Consider the following 21,002-nt stretch of genomic DNA (forward strand, 5'->3'; position numbering starts at 1 on the left):
ACCCTCGTGTGACCCTAGCGAAAAAAGGGACCATTTTGGGTACGAAGGGCAAAGGATGGGTATAAATTTTAAGGGATGCTCAAGGGTTAAGGTCAGCATTGATTGAGTGATCTTTGACTAAGACAGCTTTATTCTGATTGGCTGTGCTTGAGATTTGGAAAATTCCATTTCTGTGACATGAAGGAGAGTCCGGAGTCGAAAACACCTCTGTGAAGCTGAGTGTTTGGAGCTGGATTGGGTGTAATGACGGGTAACAATGGACTGATCTGTTCAGTTCAGTTTTCTGTTACACACCACATGTCTGCGGTGGAAGCAGCACCACTTTGAAGTCAAAGAAACATAAATGAATAACTTTAACATTACCTGTAAATATGAGAATAATAAAAAAATCTGTAATAGTTAGTAATTAAAATAGTCCTCTGTGGGCTTTTTCTTCTGGCAGCAGGTGCAAAAAATGACTTTAGGACTATTTCATGAACTTCACCGACTGCAGGCTGAATGGGATTGAATGAAATGACTGTTCTGCATCAGCTCTGGTGCTAATCTGCACAACTGTTTCTATTCTGTACGTACAGAACCAGAAACTAGCATCATGTCCTGTTTTTGTGCTGCAACAAACAAATAAATAAATCCATCAGTAAAAAAACTGATACAGAACAGGTCTTTATTGGTGCTTTCACTGCACACTGCACCTTACACTCTGAGACGCTTTAAAGTCATCTTATTTTTGTGGAGTCTTTTCTTTCTTGAATTTACTTCATGGGCAATTATATTCAGTGTTTTCCTGTACTTTATTAAGATTAAGAACCATTATTTTACTTAATCTTTCTCTACTGGGTAATTTTTTACCTTTTTGTTGTTGTTGGTTTTTTTGGGGTTTTTTTTTTTTAATTTTCGTCTTTACTTAAGCAAGTCATCATCATACATCGGCTTTCTTCTAATGATTTGATTGCAGTAGCACGTTAATTTTCCAGCATTTATATCTCAGCAGAATAAAGGAAATTACATGTCTTTTACCAGATAGAAACGAAAGGATTAATGGGGAAAAGGTGAAAAGAGGGGGGAAAGGCATGAAGCTGGAACAAAAGAAATACTTTTTTTCTTTAACTTTAGAATAAAATTACTAGAAAACTGTGTAAACATATTTTTCAGTTAGACAATACAGCTAAACGAGAGCAAATGTCAAATATCTCACTTTTTTCCTTCTGTGCCATAGACGATCTGCTAAAACTGCAGAAGCTGCGTAGTGCCCCCGGCTGGTCATATTGCAGTATTGCACCTCAGCTACAAGGAGCTTCCTGCAGAGGTTAAAAAATAAAACGAGCTAAAATGTCCTCAGAGCCATTAATGTGCTCTCTTTCTGACTGGCTGCAGGCCACCGGCCAACTTACTGATGACGTTTGTGAAACCTGCTGTGTATTATTAAGGTCCCCCGTGTGTGGGCTTTCCTACCACTAGGACTGAGCATTAAGCAGAGGCTGGTGTTGTTTCGGGACTCGCTGTTCCAGCTGTTGTGGGAGGACCAGGACCCATCAATCCAATCCTACCAGCCCTGGAGGAAAACCACAGCATCCCCATAACTGCAATTTTTTTTCAGCTGAGTGGGAACTAGTTTGAAATATAAATCAAAACATGACCAAAAACACAAAGAATGGAACCAGGGAAATGGTTTTCAGCATTATAAGCCAATATTTTCAAGGAGGCACCGAAAGATTTTTCAGAAAATGACCCAGACAGTCATCAGTCACGTGATCGTTTTTTGCCTTTAAATGCGTTCATTAAGGTGGTATCTGTCTTTGGGGACATGCCTGAAGCAGCAGAGGAGACAATCTGCAGCAGAACAGGGAGGACACCAGATGACTTCATGGTGATGTATGATTAAACATACAGAAAGTCAAACCCTTTCTTAGGCTGTGACAGGAAGAACATCATGTAGGCGACATACAATATTTGAAAGGGAACCCTTATGAGCAACACCTGGTGACTGTGGGAAGGAAGAACCCCCTTTTAAAAAGAACTGTCCTGCAGCTGTTTGCTAGGTGTGACATTTTTAGCCATTTCCAGGTCCAGGTGCTCCTTTGGTTCAGAATATCAAACACAGAGGGTTAAAAACTTTCCAATAAAATGATGTGTAGCTGAAGTTTAACATTCGAGCATCCATTAAAAAGACAATTTATGAGGTTTAGCCCAGTTAGCAGGAGGTTAGCTTGCAGGTTCATCTATCAACAGATGAAAACCATACAGTACCAAATCTGACTGAAGGATTTCTAAAGCTCTGAACGATGCAGCATGTTTGAAGGGTTAGTGAAGTTGGGCTAGCGGTCATATATGACTGCCCTACCTGTTGGAGACGTACTTATCTTATCTGAGTCGGGCTGAGAGCGCTTCTTTTCTGAACTGCTCAGATATTTGGTGTCTGGGACATCGCCAGGTCATCAACACTGAGCTTAAAGACTTGCTGAACATAAATAGTGCCAGTGAAAGAAACAGAGAGGCTGAGAATAGTGACTGAATACTTTTTGGAGGCTAGTGTCTAAAAAATGAGAAGCTCATCCATGGAGACACCTGGATAGGTAACAGGATCACTATGAAGGTGTCCCGAGTACAGTTTTTGAACATGAGGAAGAACGGGACAAAAGCTCACAGATGACAATGACGAGAGGTTTTCACTGGATTATTTTGTTTTGCCTTTTTGCACACGCCAACTGCGGCTGCTGGAAATGAGCTAAATGAGGCAATAACTACTCGCTAAAGATCACAATGACTCACAAATTCAGCTGCCTTATTGAAAAGGAAATAGAACAAATGGCTGGTGCTTGAATTAATTATGTTGGGAAAAGATTTAATTGCTTTGTATTTGAAGTGTATCAAATAAACAGATGTACTAATAGTGTAATTCATTACATTATTATCAGGATGTCCAAAAATTTGCTGAAAAGCCTTCAGTTAATCCAAAATGCTGCAGCAAGAGTCCTGACAGGGACTAGAAAGAGAGCAGATTTCTCCTGCTTTGGCTTCCTGTTAAATCCAGAATTCAAAATCCTGCTCCTCACATACAAGGTCTTAAATAATCAGGCCCAATCTTATCTTAATGACCTTGTAGTACCATATCACCCTATTAGAGCACTTCGCTCTCGCTCTGCAGGCCTACTTGTTGTTCCTAGAGTATTTAAAAGTAGAATGGGAGGCAGAGCCTTCAGTTTTCAGGCCCCTCTTCTGTGGAACCAGCTTCCAGTTTGGATTTAGGAGACAGACACTATCTCTACTTTCAAGATTAGGCTTCAAACTTTCTAACTTTCCTTTTTGCTAAAGCATATAGTTAGGGCTGGACCAGGTGACCCTGAATCCTCCCTTAGTTATTCTGCAATAGACGTAGGCTGCCGGGGGATTCTCATGATGCATTGAGTTTTTCCTTTCCAGTCACCTTTCTCACTCACTATGTATTAACAGACCTCTCTGCATTGAATCATACTTGTTATTAACCTCTGTCTCTCTTCCACAGCATGTCTTTATCCTGTCTTCCTTCTCTCACCCCAACCAATCACAGCACATGGCCCCGCCCCTCCCTGAGCCTGGTTCTGCTGGAGGTTTCTTCCTGTTAAAAGGGAGTTTTTCCTTCCCACTGTCCCCAAAGTGCTGCTCATAGGGGTCATATGATTGTTGGGTTTTTCACTGTATCATGAAGCGCCTTGAGGCGACTTTTGTTGTGATTTGGCGCTATATAAATAAAATTGAATTGAATTAATACGGAGGGCCAAAACCAAACAAGAGGTAAACAAAGTGCTGACATTTCCCTGAGCCACGGTGAAAACCCACTGCAGTGGCAGTTAAAGAAGTTCTCTATTAAAGAAAAAGTTGAACATCTAATTAAATGTACAGACTATCTTGTTAAAGAGGCACCCGTCCAGGATAACAGCCTGTTTCCTTAATTATCTGTGTTAACTCCTAACACACTTGTTTTGTTGATGATGCTTCCTGATGGCGTGCTGCTTTAATTAGTCCCAACTTTCTTTTAAATTACCAAACGATAGCAACTCTGTGAACAAATGTTTCTTCTGATTGTGCCCACGTCATCTGACCGACACACACACCATTTTTACATCTTTTCAGTATTTGGTATAATAACCTCTTTATATTTAATGTAGTCATGCAATATTTTATCTTCATACTATGAATATTTTCAGAGTAAAAGCCCACAGAGTCCCCAGGGGTGGCTCAAATGTTATGCTTATTACTTTTACCAACATTTCTGAGGCTTTATGACTTCATAAGTGCAGGAGATATTTTCAGATATTTTCTGTAAAAAAATCAACTAAATCAATTTTACACCCACACCAGGAGTCACAATCTAAAGTTAAAATTACCCTGAAACCAAGTGCATCAGTTTTATATTTATAACAGAGGATCAGAAATAAACGCTGGTAGCCAAGAAAACAGAGAAAGGGGTTTTAAAAAGTGGGTAAACTTGGCTCAATAACAATAAAGTTAGAGGTTTGGAAACTTCTAACTGGGCTAAGATTTTCACTGGGAGTGACCAGGATGGACAAGATTAGACGGCTCAGGTCTGGAGACAGAGGCTGCGATGGTTTGGACCTGTGCAGAGGAAGGACAGTTGATATAGTGGACAAGACCTTGGAGAAGAAAAAACAGATGTAGTGAAGCCGGACATGCAGAGAGATGCTAGGGAGAGATGGAGGCAGATGTGGAGACCCTGAAGTTACAAAATGCTCCACAGAAAGAAAAACACACAGAACGAGTTGAAAACATGAAGTCATTTGAGTGATTTGTGGCATACTGTTAGTCTGGAAACAGTCATCAGAAGGTGGATATGGCCAGCAACAGCACTCAGGTAGCCTGTGGTGTTTATACAAGGCTCCGTTGGTACTAAGTGGCCCAAAGTGTGCCAAGAAAAGTCCCCCACACCATCACACCACCAGCATCCTGAACATTTGACACAAGGCAGGCCGGATCCATGTTTTCATGCTGTTTACACCTAATTCTGACCCTACTGTCTGAAACGCACAGCAGAAACCTTCTGCTGCTTTAGTCCTTCAAGGTTTGACGTGTTGTGTTCACACTTTGGTCATCTGAGTTACTGTTACCTTTCTAAAAGCAGTGCGTCTATTCTCCTCTGACCTCTGGCATCAACGGGCCATTTTCTCTCAGAGAACTGCTGCTTACTGGATATTTTCTTTTTGTGTGGGTTATGCGGGACTACTCGGACCAGTCTGTCCATCTTTCAAAGTCCCTTAGATCACATTTTTACCACCTTCTCATGCTTAGGTTAAACTTCAGCAGGTCACCTCGATCAAGTCTACGTGCCTAAATGCTTTGAGCTGCTGCCACGAGAGATATTTGTGCTAACAAGGAGGCGAGGGTGTATGCTGTCGGCCTTTACAGGAAACAGGTGCTGCCAGTTGTTTGTTATCGATCCGTCGAGATCAAATATGTGAATTTCTTTAAAGCTTGTCGTTGAAAAAGGAAGCGCTAAGCACTCTTTGAGTAAAAACATTTCTCTTAGCTTTAGTGCTCGATACGCTGAATAAATCTGAATATCTGAAACCACAAAACTGCTGAATGTCCATTAAGATCTCAGAAGAACAACTCAGCAACTCATTTTATTTTGAACACATTCATCAGTTTGAAGAAAGAACACACGACCAAAAGAAAAAAACATAAGCAAATATGACAAAATAAGGTATAATCCACTCCATTCTGTTTTCCTCAATTCAATTTTTCAGAATATACATTTTCAAATTCCACAGACTCCTGCTCACACCAACATATCTCTGTATCACACTGTAATTATTCATTATGTAAATAAATACACAAAAACTGAAAGCAAAGATTGGTTTTGCAGCCTAAATGCAAATTTTATCATGAGTTCGTTTATCACCGTGCTGCTGCAGTAACAAGCTGCAGTGTGAGGAGTTCCTCAGCTGTAGCACAGGCTGTGCATGCAGACTGTGTCCAGTGTTAATGAAAGAAAGGCTGCAGGAGAGAGCAGGAGGACTGCCGGGCTCGTTTCCTGCGAACAGGAGCGTGAACACAGGAATCTTCCCTTTGACAAAATTAATTAATTAAAAAATAATAATAATAACAGAGTTCAATCATATGAATAAACAGAAAACATACAAGCTTGAAATCCATCATTATTTAACTCCATCAGCTCAGTTTTTTTCAGGCGCACTATGGCCTCTACCATTTATTTTTTTTGGGAGCCAGAAGTGACCACATCTGGATGAGAGAGTGGAGTGACAAGCTACAGCTACTTTATTTAATGTGCATCAATAAACTGATGGATTCAGATATCTGCCAATTCATGCAAATGACAGACTTAAAAAAGTACAAGAATTTCCCCCAAAGCTGAAACACCGACTTCCTGGACCATGATTGGTACGACTGCACAGCGAGTCATGTTTGTTAGAGAAACGCATTCAAAAATGCGCCAAAAGGAACCAACACCACAAAGAGTTCCAGTCAGGAACTCCAGTTAGCTGACGCGATGATAGTTAGCGATAGCAGCTTCAGCTCTTTTCAAAGAGGCCACACCCCTAATAATGCAAACTTTAGGCCTTAATGTGATATAAACAAGTGAAATTCACTTTGTGTACAGTTGTTCTGTAAGGGGAAACTGGCCATGGAGACCTAAACCGTGTTTTTGTTGCAGGCTGTAAACGGATATTTTAACATGGGCGTCTGTGGGGACTGACTCACTGCTGGAGCCTCTGGTGGACATTAGAGGAACTGCACGTTGTGGTGCTTCCATGTTAATTTCCCTGGGCTACTTTTTTTTTTTAATAAGACCACAAATTTTCAGTGCAGCAGTTTTGAGGTAGTGCTAACATGATAACAGTGCTCAGCATTCTTACCTGATCGCTGCAAAAATAACAGAACCGTGGCTGATAGTAGTGCACAAGCCAAAGTGCTGGATATATTTATCTATAGTGGCACTCAGTCATAGACTGTATATAAAGATCGATGTACCTTTTGGGTACAAAAAGTAAAGCCTTAAATCTGCATCCCTTTTATTGTCCAGTAGGGGGCGACTCCTGTGGCTGTGGAAAGACGTCTGATTGTGTAAAAGTCCACGTCTGTCTCACCCGAGCTCTTTTGCAAACTCTTTGCCGATGAGTTTACGGCCACACGCGCTTGTTTTAAATTCATTGAAAGAACGTGACGCTACTTTTGTGAACACACAGAGTCCAGAAGGACGACGGAGCGTACGAGCCTACAGCCGCCCTCAGTCTCTCCCTCCCCACTCTCTCAGATAGCAACAGCAAAGCGTGAGGCAGGACTTTGCTAACCAGTGGGTCACATCACAATACAGAATCAAAAAGTTATCAAACACTGAGCAGTTCATCCTGAGATGGAAGTTATTTTACCTCAAAACCTCAAATGTGAATCTCGTGGTGAGATTAGAGCAGAAACAACGAAACATTAGAGTCAGTAAGAGTCATCCTCTGATAATCATAAAAGTCTGTACAAAACAGATACTGTCACTCAGCTAAGACGCGCTTGAGAAGACGAGGAGGTAGAAAATCTTTAGTATTCATCCTCCACTCAGCATGCATGGCACTGACATAGAAAACTGGGTTAGTGAAGATGCTGGAAATACAGCAATAACTTCATGGTATCTACATTTATTCATATGATAACTTTCAAAAGCATATGCTGATGTAACGCTGATCACTTTAGCTTTTTAGAAGGTGCAAAGGAAAATTTACAGCTGGTGAAATACATTCGACTCTGCGGTAAACCAGGCTGAAGTGTTAAAGTGAATCAACGATCCAGAAAACAAATACATCAAGTCTGTTAGGCGTCCACCTGTATACCTTACTGGAGTAGGACGATAGTTTAAAGTGGACTTATTCTGCTCCATAGTTATTTATTCTTGGACTCTACCAGAGTAGCTTTGCATGATTCACAGTTCAAAATAATCCTTATCTTTTTGTGGGCCTTTGTTCAGCCTCTGAGTTCATCCTCCCCCTTTAAGGGTGACTTTATTCTAATTGGTCTGAACACCAGCTGGGCGGGGCTTTTATAATATGACCATATTAGGTATATCCCGTGTCTGTGACATGAAGCGTAGAAAGAACTGTGTGAAACTTTTTCACACTTAGATGATGTTTGGTACAATAATTCACCATTTTAAGAGTTTATAGATATAACAGAGCAGAGTAGGTCCAGTTTAAAGCTCTCCATTTATTTTCCTAATTTGTTTGAAATATTTGCGCTTGCAGTTCCTGCTCGGCTGCTTTAAAGAGCTGTCTGAGCTCCTTAAAGGTACTTTTTATACGTTTCCCAACACGGGGGCGGCATTTAATCTGTGCTTGTTATGTTAATGACTTCCCTGGTGACTCACTTCACCAACTCGTGGTACAGACTGGCTTATATGAAGGTACAGCCCATCCTTTGTTTAGCTTCAGCTGATCTCTCTAACACCAGCTTTGGACATCGACTCAGCGCGTGTTTACACTTACAAAGCTTTAAAATAAGTAGCTTTAATGCTCACGCAGGTTTGTCATTTTCCTGATGTCCCGTTATTTCAAAGAAAAGAGGGAAATCAAACAGCTGTAACATCAGATGAACATGTAACTTGTGTGATCCCCTCCGGTGCTGAATTACTGTTTTTCTGAGCACGACAGGCAAAAACACCTTTTATTACAATTCATATGTAAAAATATTTTGTTCAGTTAACCCAAAAATATTATTTTTATACAAGGTTTTTGTCGTCTGAGAGCACCATGTTTAGCACACTGCTTCCACTGTACATTGCACTGACTGCTAAGCTCTTATTTTCTGATGATTGGTTACGACCTTCCCGGCAAACCAAATAAATAAAGCACTTCACCCTACTGCGGTGAGATACGAGGACAGTATGTGTGTGAACACCTTTGGCAGTGAACATGAAGCTGCTCAGAAAGACTCGGAGACATTCACAAACACATCATCTCATGTCTGACCCGCCCCAATCCTACGGCTTTGGCCTGAAGTTACCAACCTGCTGCCTCGACGATGGCTGAAGGTCAATTTCTACCTTCGATCATGTGATCGTTCATCAGCCCGCTAATTAAAACGTCAGCCTGTGATAGCCGACCTCTTCGCCCAAACTCTGATGAACTAATTAAAAGCTGATTACCTAATTAAACCCCCCAAAACTTTATATCACAGCTTCCCTTTGCTGAGATCACACTGGCGGTCATACAAGACGGTAAACTCTGTTACCATCAGTCATTTAGCTGACCTTGTTGAGGAGAATTAGTGGCTATTGAGCTCTTTCCAGTGGGACTTTTGTTTCCCAGAGATTAGTGGCACAGCGTGACAGAAATACAGTTGCAGATATACCGAGGCTGTAAACTAAAGCTTTGAAAAGAATGAGAAATAAATAAAAGTGCTGGACAGTAGCAGCAGCACTGTATCCGAATATATATATATTTTAAATGTGAGGTGAGATGAAAGTTAAAAATGAAACAAAAACGCAAACTGAAGGCTTCCCATGGATGATTTTGGCTTCTCGGGAGCCTCGTAGTTAAAGAAAAACCACAACACTCCAACTCGTGTTCCTCAGCACGACTAAACTACATGTTAATCTGACCAAGGCTCGTTCTTTGAGGAGCTCCTCCTCATCTCCGATGTCCTTTCAGCTTCTTGTTCCTCGCAGGGGTTTTGATTGGCTGACTGGCGGCTCCGTTTTCCTTCGACATCGGAGCTGCCGCTGTCGGTGGAGACATCGGAGAGAAAGGGTCTGGCTCTCCGTCGAGGCTGGACTTGAACGGCCCAGCGGGGGAAAATTTTAAAGGACTGAAAGAAAAGAAAAAAAAATAATGGTCAAGTTATTATTAACATGAGAGCAGGAAGGATAAACAAGCTTATTTTGGATGATCTCCCAAAGTTTGCAAGAAGTCATTCCTCTAATTCTTCCCAGTGGGAGGATTTGCACTCTTCTGAGCTGGACTGCAGCTCTCACACTGTCCGACTCTTACCCTGTAATCTTGTAATTTCAGTGTCAGTGGCACTGTACTTCACTTTCTCTCATGTCAGTTCACAGCTGCCTATCTTGGCTAGGACAACAGAGACGTTTATTCTCAAGACTCTTACTTTCCTGGTTTAAAAAGTTCCCAGGGGCCAGTGCTGGCCTACCAAAGGATCCGATAATGCAACCCAAATGTTTCATAAAAATGTGTCTTTGTTCCCGGTGTGGTGATGGACACATTTGGAAAACTAAAAATATCTCAGACTAGTTTAAATAAAAGTCCTGCAGAGTACATGTAGTGACTGTAGACTCAGTTAACATGAAAAAACTTAAAGAAATTCACTTTCAACATCTCAGGCTGAAGAACTTTCAGCTTAAAAATTAAATAAGTAAACATGTTGGCTATAGTCAAAGTCCTTTTAGAAAGAAGTCCCAGCACCGCATACTGAAACGCTTCCAGGCAGATATTCTGGAGCTCAGTCACAACTAGGGATTGAGCTGTGAGGACCATGAACTAAAGTTTTTGGACCGTTTCTCTTGAATACAGACTCACAGAAGTGTCTTTCTTTGCGTTACCTGATGGGCGTGCGTGGGCTGCTGTTGTGTCGGCGTACGTTTCTCGCTCGGGGTTCGAATGAGAAGCCTTCCTTTAGACTCTCGAGGACCGATGGAGCCACGTATGTGAAACCCTAAAAACAGCAGACGAGCGAAGAGCCTTTGACTATCTGAGGCTTCATTATGTAGCGGACAGAAAAGAAGTCTGATGAGGAGGATAATCTCACAGCGAAGGCGAGCTCTGCGCTGTGGCTGAGCGAAGTATCATCCGGACTGTCCACGGGCGTCTGTCTGGTAAACCTGGTGTCAAACTGGCTCACGTCCTCATCCGACTGCTGCACATACGCAGAGAGAAAAGAATGAGCAATTAATAAAAGGTATAAGTTGGTGTGAAGGTAAGACAAAGGCATCGAGCGGTCTGGGAACATCAAAGAGAAACACGCAGCAGGAGGTAGATGGGAAGAGAAGTTAATTTAAAGAAAAAAGGGAGTGGAGACTGCTGAATCAACTCCTCTGGCTTTGAATAAATAAAAGGAATAGATTAACTTGAATAAGAAACAGTGCCCTACCAGCTGTGGCTTATACGGCGGCTCCAGTCTCTTATGCAGCAGCTCGTCCCAGTTAACGTGTTTAAAGAAGGCGTGTTTCTGTAAAGTAACAAAAGGACCTGTTCTTAGATTCTTGTGTTCTCGGGGGAACGCCACGAGTTCAGCTCCCTTTTGTTTTAAAGCGTCTGCTTTGGTTTAGCAGTGTGGAATATTCCCATCATATGAGCCGTGATCAGAGGTGTGGCCCTTAATCTAAAACCACATCTCATTTAAATGGAATCATTTTGACCTCTACATCTTTGACCCACGTCAAGTGTCTTTGATTTCAATCTACACTTATTTTTCCCTGCACATCTTGTACCAGCACATCTTTGCTTTACATGTATTCACACACACAGTCTGATTCAGAGAAAACACTGTACATCAGATTGATTTCCGTACAGATTTAGTCTAAACGATGAACAGTCTGCAGGTATTTCAGAGCGTTTCCTGTGTTGTAGCTCACACAGGAAGCATCACAGTTAGTTACCTGGATGTCAGCACAGTCTGCTTTACTGGAGCCAAGTCTTTGGGCTGGGTTTTTCTTCAACAGCTGAAAAACAGATAAGAGTGGGGCGTGTCACCATGCAGGGAGATAACTGTGTGTCTAAAACCCTGAGCCTGAAATAATTACTCAAACACGTTTTCAGGTTTTACTCTTTCTAACCTCTACATTCATATAACACCAAATCACAACAGCAGTTACCTCAAGGAGCTTTGTAATGTAAGGCAAAGACTCTACAGCAACGTTCACTTATAAGAAAACATTTTCATTCAATGCTAGCAGTTATTATGTGAAGAACAAACAACTTTAATGTAAAATTAACTGATTTTGAGCAACTTGTGACTGAAAGTATTTGTCAGATAATTAGCATGACTTTTCAAAACTTTTCCAGCCACAAAAATCTGGCTTTTGCAGGTTTTTTGACTAAAATCACTGAAACTAAAGTCATTCATTTGGTCCCTTTGCAAAGTTTTTATGTTGCTTTAAGGTGTCAGATGACCAGATGAAGGAGAACGGTGGAAGAAACATCCACTGAAAGTATCTGTGCAGAAGAAAACCCAAGCAAAACATCCGGGTGCTGCGTACAAAACAAAGTTTTGTGAAAGTTAAAGGTGAACTTGACTAATGGCCTGGACTCAAAACTTTTACGATAAATATATATAAAGTTAAATGTTCCAGAGAAAAATCTGGACATGTTTAAAACCATCTGCTTACTGAGTGTTCCCTGGACTGTTTCCTACATTGATTTTATTTTGGCACAGAAAGGAGAGCGCTACACTGAGATGTGTGACTGGGAAGGGCAGTAAAGTCTCCACCGCACGCTGAGAAGACGGACAGCCAGCTTCTCTTGGCAGACGTGAAGGAGGGAGGCTGCTGGCAGGAGGCGAGCCCCGACTAATTCTTAAGAATCATTGATCTGACACCGAATCCACGAACAGCAATTACTCATATGTGTACAAACCAGACCAGGAGCCACGATGCATTATTTTAAAAAAGCAAAAATAACTGGGCTGAAAAACATTTGAAACCCACTCCAAGTGGCACAATCTAAAGCCAAAACCTTGCTTTTCTTTAGCATGATTTATTTGTGTAACCAACTGGGAGTTGATGAGATACCAGTTTAAAAACTGTGAAGGGACAGAAACGAGTTTGCTACCCTGGATGTTTGATGTGTTTTCTCTTAGTTCACTGGAGAAAACTTCAAAAAGTACATTTAAGCTTTAAAATGCACAGAAGGACAAGCACAGCTGCACCGTGTTTCATGTCACTTTGTGCTACGCACCTTTTTGACGAGGTCTCTGGCATCGATTGTCAGGTACGGCGGCAGGCTGAGTTTACACTTCAAGATCTTATCGATGGTCTTCTTCCTGTTTTCCGCCGTGAACGGAGGCTGAAAACAGAGTACGGGAGTCAGTCAGCGGTTACTAACAAGACATTAAAACTGCTTGTTAATCGATTCTGTGGGCACAGAAGTCACTCCATCCCAGCCTGACCCTAAATGCAGCAGGGTGGCTAAACTGAGGAAGAACAGGGGAGCCCACTGGTGGGAAATAACACTGCAACTGTCAGCCTGCACCACCAGTTTGGCCTCCTGTGACTTTTTCCTCGTTTGATGTGGAATTCAAGTTTACATGTTGCTGTTCTGACATACTGGTGGATTTTTTTCCTGGACCAGTACGGCCCTCTGTAGGAAAACTAGGGGAGCACAACTGATCTGAACAGCAAACACAAGGAGTCTGAGATCCTGCATTTTTTGTTACTTCTGAACATTTGATGAACAAAAATGTCTGACTGTCTCGTCACAGTCCAAATGCTCACCATCAAGATGTCACTGCTTAATAACCGGACTTCCAAGAAGCTGAGGACAAATTTAAATCAGGTACAGGCTCATCGTCTCGCGCACTTCTGGACCGTTTTCAGCTCGGCTGCTATTTTCAGAGCTTCTACTGGAAGTGCTGTTCTTGCACTTGTGCCTCCACATTGTGCATGCTGTGCTAAAACAGAGATCCTTTAACTTGATTTTCATTTTCTGGGAAGTGGATGATGTCACGGTGAGCCAAATCAGAGGAAGAGCTCAAGTGACGAGTTGTTATTTGCATGTGCTGGCACAAGATGGCAAGGTTGAGGCCATTTCCTCTGAATGCTGATGCATCAGGACGTGCTCACAGGCTCAACTGATGGTGCACAACCTCATGAATGCGAGGGAACAAAAGCACGAGTAGACTCCTGGTCTCGCTCCTCCTCGCTCCCGGAAACTGTGGACAGTTCAACTGAAAACAGCTCGGTCGTATCCAGAGAGCCAGCCGTTATCACAAAATTCAGGTGAACCTGAAACAAGTTTATTTTTGCTCTCTGCAGAGGTCATCGCAGGACTTCTGATGATTGATTGAAAACCTGCAGCTGCACTGAAAGCTGACTGAAACATATGAGGAGATGACTGTGAATCTGGGAAGCCTGTTCTTTGAACCTTCTGATCATATTTATACTGCTGCTGCTGACAGGCAGTTGAGACGTAGCTCCAGCAATCCAAGTTTTGTGGACAGAGGCGTGAATCCATCGCTTGTAGAAATTCTCTGTCCAACCACCACTTTGTTTTTAATAACCATTTTAGCTGAAGTATTGTGGAGCTGAGGAAATAAATATTCTCCCTTAGGGTGTTTGGAGCACACACTTGATTTACTACTTTCACTCTTAAATAAAATACCTTGACTAGAAAATCCGATGTTGTGAAATAGATTTCAGCCTTCATCTTTGTAAAGCAAAACTTTAAGAAACGGCCTGAAGGCTCCACAGAAACAAACTGAAACTGCAGGAAGGAGCATGAAAACCTCGAGGCTCTCTGGATGGTCAGTAAAAGCTCTTCTTTGACCTGCCGCTCTTTTTCCAAACCACCATCTATCGCCCTAAACTAAAAAAAGAAAAATGATTGCAGATACTAGCCACAGGGGGCAGTCTTTTATTCTGTTAGGCTGCAGCAACCACTTCTTCATAAAAAGAGAAGCAAGCTTCCTCTTTTTGAGGCGAGCTTTCGGAGGAGGTACAGAGAAAAGCCAGCTTAGCCCTACAGCAGCCAATCAGCCTAAAAAACACTCCAGGCTCCAGCTTACCGATCCAGTCATCATATCGTACATGAGCGCCCCGAGGCTCCACCAGTCCACCGCTCTGTTGTGACCCGACCTGGTCAGGATCTCTGGAGCCCTGCAAGAAAACAGGCAAACACAAAGTGAGGGAGTGAACGTTTTTGTGATGGGTTATAAAGCCGAAGCCTCGGAGTCTGTAACGTTTAGGTGTGTGTGTTACCCACATGTACTCGATGGTGCCGCAGAAGGTGTGTGTGACGGATCCATCGTGAATCGATTCTTTGCAGAGCCCAAAGTCAGTCAGCTTGATGTGTCCTTAAATAGAAAACCAAACTGAAGCACTCAGATGAGGCATAAACGACTCCCTGAGGTACAATTACATCCTGTTTAGAATTCAAGACATTTGCCTCTTTTCTCCACCTTCATTCAAAATGATGCCTGCAGTACCGCTAGTGTCCACTTGAGGCACGCTTTAAAACCAAGTTAGTTAAAATATGAGACTGTGCAGGAGAAATAAACACGTTTACAGGCAGCTATAAGAAATGAGACCCTCTATGGAGAGTTTCCAACTTAATACAATTTCAGCAGTTTTGTTATGAAGTGTTAAAGCTTGAATAATTCCTCCTGTCAGTCAAACATAACTCTTAGACTGACAGGTGCATCTGAGCTTGCTAGAGTCCCCGAACTCTGCATCACAGTTGTGCTGTTAGAGCATTTTTAAAGCATTTATCTGCATAATAATATGACTGCTGTGCAGTTATTGTACTAACAGCGGCTCCAAGAAATCTGTGCCCCACATTTCTACATTTTTCTGCATTTTGTGCATTCTCAGGCAAACTTGTGCTCTCACCTTGGTGATTGAGCATGATGTTTTCAGGTTTCAGGTCCCGATAAATAATCCCGTTAGAGTGGAGGTGACCGAGGGCCAGAGTGATCTCTCCGAGATAGAAGCTAAGCATACACAACATTTTCATTAAACATTACTTAAACAGTGAACCGTTTTCAGCATCATTAACAAAACGCACATACCAGGCAGTGTCCTCCATGAAGATGCCTTCCTTCTCCAGCTGCATGAACAACTCTCCTCCTGAGGATAAACAGCAGAACACATGGATGAGACAGAGTTCACATAATGTCAGAACAGCGTGGTATGATAACAAATATCAGAGGCTGGATTTTCAGTCACATAGATTTTGTTTGACATGTATTTTGGGTGCAGGTTAAGAATATTTCTACATGCATATCGTGTCTCCAATCCGTAAAATGCCTTTGACAAAAGGACCTGACGGGTAAGTCAGGGTAAAGATGTGTTGCCCCACAGCTGGATGTTGCCTCCAGCTTACCGCTCAGACACTCCAGGATGAGGTAGAGTTTTCCTCCAGTCTGGAAGGCGTACAGCAGATCTACGATGAACGGGTGCCTCACCGTCTCCAGGATCTCTCGCTCTGCTCGCGTATGGGCCGTGTCTTTAGCGTTGCACACTATCTTTGCCTGCAGGAGACAAAGAGTGGAAGGGGGGCTTGATATAATGACGACAGAGACAAACTAAAAAATGAAAAGTGTGCAATGCGAGGAAGGAGAAACAGCATCCAGGATCCGTCCACGTACCTTTTTCAGGACCTTCATGGCAAAAATTCTCCCTGTCTGAGCCCCTTGAACCTTCCTCACTTGGAAAACCTGCAGAGAAAGAAAAGCAGCAGGATGCTGTACGACTGTGGTTGCATCAGGTGGGACGTTTTAAAATTCAAATCTGAAAAATCAAGGCAGATTTTGAAGATTTGGTTGATGGAATTCCCCCAAGAGTATGATCACAGATTAGACTACCTAGTAATGTATAGAGAGGTAATAAAAGGTAACAGGGACCAGTAAAACTCTGATCTACTGTTATCAAGAAGGAATACATAAAACCAAAAGTCTGTGCTGAAGAAACATGCTACTTAAAGAAGTGTCACATGTGCGCACACAGACACACACACACTTTGCCATAAGCTCCTTTTCCCAGCACAGTAAGAAGCTCAAAGCAGTCCGGTCCGACTCTCTCACGGTCCCTGTTGACACTTTCACTGGTCAGCTCCACCTCCTCCGTCTGGGCACTAGGCAGAGGAGAAAATAACCAGTATGGGTACTGGCATCAGCAGTTATTATTTATTTATGTTTTATATGCACTGTTAAACCTGCCTTACTTTTCTGGTTCTGGGACAGTGAAGTCACACACATCATCCTACAGACAGGGAGAAAGAAGACAAACAGGGTTAAATGGAGCTGCAATATTTCAAAGGTACTTTTAATCGAAATGAGGGCTGCATAAAAGGAGCTGATAGTCAAGAATTTCAGATTATAGACTTTTGAAATGGATGACTCCTGCTGCCTTCTGGACCAAACTTCACACCTTCTAAGACGAACTAAAACTGAAAAATAGCAGCTGTGTCAAACAAGCCTGTGTATTGTATTGGAGAGATATCAGCTGAAGTTAAAATAGGGCCGGGTATGTAATGCCATGTAGCACCACAAGATGGTGAAAAGGTCCAACAACAACAACAACACACAACACTCTTCAGAGCTGTGACACAGCAGCAAAATAATAAGGAATAATAAAACTTTAAAGCTTTTTTAGCAACACCCCTTTTAAAGTGGCTGTCTTCTGATTGGCTCCCCTGTGCAAACAGAAGTTTTGGGTACCTGGTGAGTTAGATTCTATGAGATGGCCAACCCATCGAGTTGTCCCCTTTCTATAAGAGCATACAAAGCCCAAAGCAGAAGGACAGGAAATAGCCATGCTCCCAGTTTACTATAAAAGGGTTAGTTTTTCAGAATAAAACTCTAGTTAGTCAATTCAAAAGAATGCATTACTTTCCAAACAAAGCCTTCAGTGACTCACACAAAGTTATTGGGATGATTGTGTCAGGAGTTTCAAAATAAAAGCCCCTAGTTATAGTACTTTCTTTTAATCTCGTCATTTAAATTTCAGAATATATTAAAAAAGGTAAACCTGCTTTACAAATCTGTGATCTTCTTTCAACATTTTATGCAAAAAGTATATCATTTTCTGTCACTTCCTGTTTACCCTACATGTGGCACTTCATATTTTGTCATTATTTCACAATTTGTATGTTTATAGTATTTACAGAAGACAAAGTAAAGAAAAACAGCATTTATCAAAACTTAACAATACATTTACACAACATAAATAAACTATCGTATAAAAACATGATCATTTTTCACATTGTTCTCATTTGGCTTGGCTATAATGAGCATTTAATGCAGACCTCTGTGTCACTGATGTCCTCAGTCTCCAAGTCGATGTCGAACACTCCTGCCATCCTGAAACAAAGACGGTGCAGTCAGACAGTCTGCTGTGTTTCAATTCACTTTACTTACAAACACGGGAACATTTTTGCAGAATGTGAAAACTACACTTTGCTGCAAATTCATAACTGGAAATTTATGTAGGATACTGGTTTGTACAGAAATCAGGTTTACATACTTTTATATTTGGGAAGAAAACAAAATGCAATGTTCTGTGACTCTGCAGAACATAAATAAATGTATTTATTCATTCATTAATGAGGATGTGACTTCCTAACAGCAGCACTGGGAGCCGTCCAGAGGTGCATAACCAGACGAACATGAAGGGCAGATTAGACTAAATTAATCAGATCTAAAATCTAAAAATGACACTATGCAAAACAAAATAACCCGATGGAAACTTTAAATGATTTGAAATATCAATAAAACATTGTAATTCACTCAGCAGTGCTTTTGTTGCTGTTATTACACTGCCAATCCCAGGTTGGATATCCACACGTTTATTAATGAATGTTCTGCTATACCAGGTGCCCAAATAGGAAAGGTTAACAGCCAAAATGCAGCTTCATTTCAAAGGTTTCTGAAAATGTGCTTGTTCAGCGTGTAACTCAAACACAGCATCAGCTGAGTCAGTTCAAACACATCTTCAGACTGTGAGCGCACTCCAAATTTAACCAACTGGACCACAACACACCGGAACCACAAAACCCAGCATGTTTTACCAGCTGATAATTAAGGAGAGAACAGAACAGAAGTTATCTCCAGCCTCGTCTCACTCTGCTGCAGCTGATTGGCTGTAACACCAAGCCGTGTGTGAATAACCGCAAAAGATACTGAACCAAACAAACATTAGCTGAGGCTCCACCGAGCAAAACACGGCCCGGCTAAGTGAACGCTTACGACGCGGCTGATCTTCAGTTTAAACCCGTTAAATGTGACACGTGAATTCTGTCTTATTTTACTCGATCTACGAAGCCTCGGCGTGAAAAAAAAAAAACAGGGACGGAGCTCATTCACTTCCCACGTTAGCCGAAACAAATAAACGTGTTACCGTGACAGAAGCGCTGAGCTTTCCCTGAGATGATTTTAGTCCCACAGATGGTCTTTTAGAGTCTTTAAAGTGTCACTAACTTCATTTAATTGTCAGTGCGGTGACACGTCAGGCTGCGAGCAGGTTTGACAGGCTAAATAAAAACACCGAGAACAGGCTAAAGCTAACTAGCCTCACCTGGGGACGTTCCGTCATCCGGCGGACGCTCGGTTTTCTCTGTACGGTGATTTTCTCTCTTCAAGCAGCTTTATGCACAACCAGCGGTGGCTGTCATTGCTTTGTCAGATTTTACTGACCTGGACAAACAACCACAGAGAGCTGTTTGGGTTCCTCTCATACGCCGCGCTACTCTTCTTCTACTGCTTATTGAGTGTATGACCGGTGTGTTACTAACCCGCCTTTACTGCCATCTACAGGACTGGAGTTTCGTAGCAGCAGGAAATCAAAATGCGAAAAACAATAATTGTTTTTCATGTTTAGCCTGTCTGAGTAGCTCAGAAACTGCTGATCTGCTGGGATATTCCCACACAAACATCTCTAGGGTTTACAGATAATGCTCTGACAGGAAAAAATATCCAGTGAGTGGTACTTCTCGTGGAGAAACTACCTTGATGATTGTTTTGAATTAATGGGAAGGCGAGAGTTACTCAAATAACCACTCATTGCAATCAAGAACACCTCTCAAAGCATAGCAGATCAAGCCTTCATGCAGATGAGCTACAAAAGCAAGTGTCCACCTGAGGTGACACTTTAGTCAGCTAAGATCAGGAAACTGCAATTTCCCAAAACTATAAAATAGAAGACAAGGGGGGGAAAGGTTACCGGGTCTAATGACTCTGGATTTCTACTGCCACATTCAGATATCGGGATCAGATTTGTAAACAACATGAAAGCATCACTCCATCCTGCCTTGTATCAGCAGGTCAGGCTGCTGGTGGCGTGATGGTGTGGGGGATACTGCTTGGCACATGTTGGGCCCCTTAGTACCAACTGACTGGTGTTTAAACTCCACAGTCTACCCAATTACTGTTGCTGACCATGGTCTTTATGATCGCATTGTACCCATCCTCTCATGGCTGCTTCCAACGGGAGATTCATAACATGGAGGAACAGCTGACAAATATGCAATGACTGTGTGATGCTGTCATGTCAGTGTGGGCCAAATTTCTTAGGAATGGTTCCAGCACCTTGTTGAATCAGTGCCATGACAAATTAATTCTGCTCTGGAGGAAAAAGAGGGCTAAGTTGGTACTAGCAAGTTGTACCTAATAAAGTGGCTGTGGAGCGTACACGTGCCTGTCTTCAGTTAGTCAATTCAAAAGAATGCATCTGTGCCTTTTTAGTGGTAACAGTGTTTTGTGCTGTGAATGTTTTGTACTTTTCATAGTAATTAGAATACTACTATAGCAAAGATAAGGGGTTTGAAATATCAGCAACTGGACTGTTTTGTTTACTTTTTTAAATTAAAGTTTTTGATTTTATTGTAATTTGTTGGTGATTATGCCAGAATTAGTACAGTATAGTACATTTAGCATGTGAGTTTGAAATGTCTGTTTCTTCTCTTCGTCCTCATGTATTTATTGTTCAGCTGCAGTTTTGTCTGTCATCATTTGGGTTTCCACAAAGTGACCCATTTGTTTCTGAGCCACAGGTTTCCTGAGAGGATCACAAACAACTGTCAAAAATGGGGAAAGAAGTTACCTGAGAATCACCTTCATCCAGTTTTACCCAGTTGTTGGTCATTTATCAGTCATTTCAGTAGCAGTGTCAAACTTGTGACCTTGTGGTGAAATGCAATTTTCCAGCTTGGGTGTAGTGTGGGCAAAATCCGTTAACGTGTTTCCTAGTATTAATCAAGCTGTGTTTGTTTTGGAAGAAGTAACGGACCAGGATCATCTGAACACTGACATTTTGAACTTACTTTTAATTTTTTTAGTCAAAT

General features: G+C 41.8%; 1 protein-coding gene across 1 annotated transcript; it reads right to left on the minus strand.

The window, feature by feature from the left end:
- Positions 1-5,602: 5,602 nt before the first annotated feature.
- On the minus strand, positions 5,603-19,426 carry LOC308396283 (ribosomal protein S6 kinase beta-2-like). The gene is made up of 16 exons (XM_080881470.1): positions 19,238-19,426; positions 17,970-18,024; positions 16,887-16,924; positions 16,682-16,796; positions 16,312-16,380; positions 16,047-16,194; positions 15,733-15,790; positions 15,554-15,654; positions 14,928-15,018; positions 14,731-14,821; positions 12,906-13,013; positions 11,609-11,671; positions 11,101-11,178; positions 10,759-10,866; positions 10,553-10,665; positions 5,603-9,804 (listed from the first exon to the last, which is right to left on the minus strand). Exons 2-16 carry the CDS (start codon positions 18,021-18,023, stop codon positions 9,627-9,629), a joined length of 1,413 nt encoding a protein of 470 aa, XP_080737596.1. The 5' UTR covers position 18,024; positions 19,238-19,426; the 3' UTR covers positions 5,603-9,626.
- Between the last annotated feature and the right edge of the window lie 1,576 nt (positions 19,427-21,002).

Source organism: Rhamphochromis sp. 'chilingali' (genome assembly GCF_963969265.1).
Source record: "Rhamphochromis sp. 'chilingali' genome assembly, chromosome: 4".
In the NCBI taxonomy this organism is placed as follows: Eukaryota; Metazoa; Chordata; class Actinopteri; order Cichliformes; family Cichlidae; genus Rhamphochromis; species Rhamphochromis sp. 'chilingali'.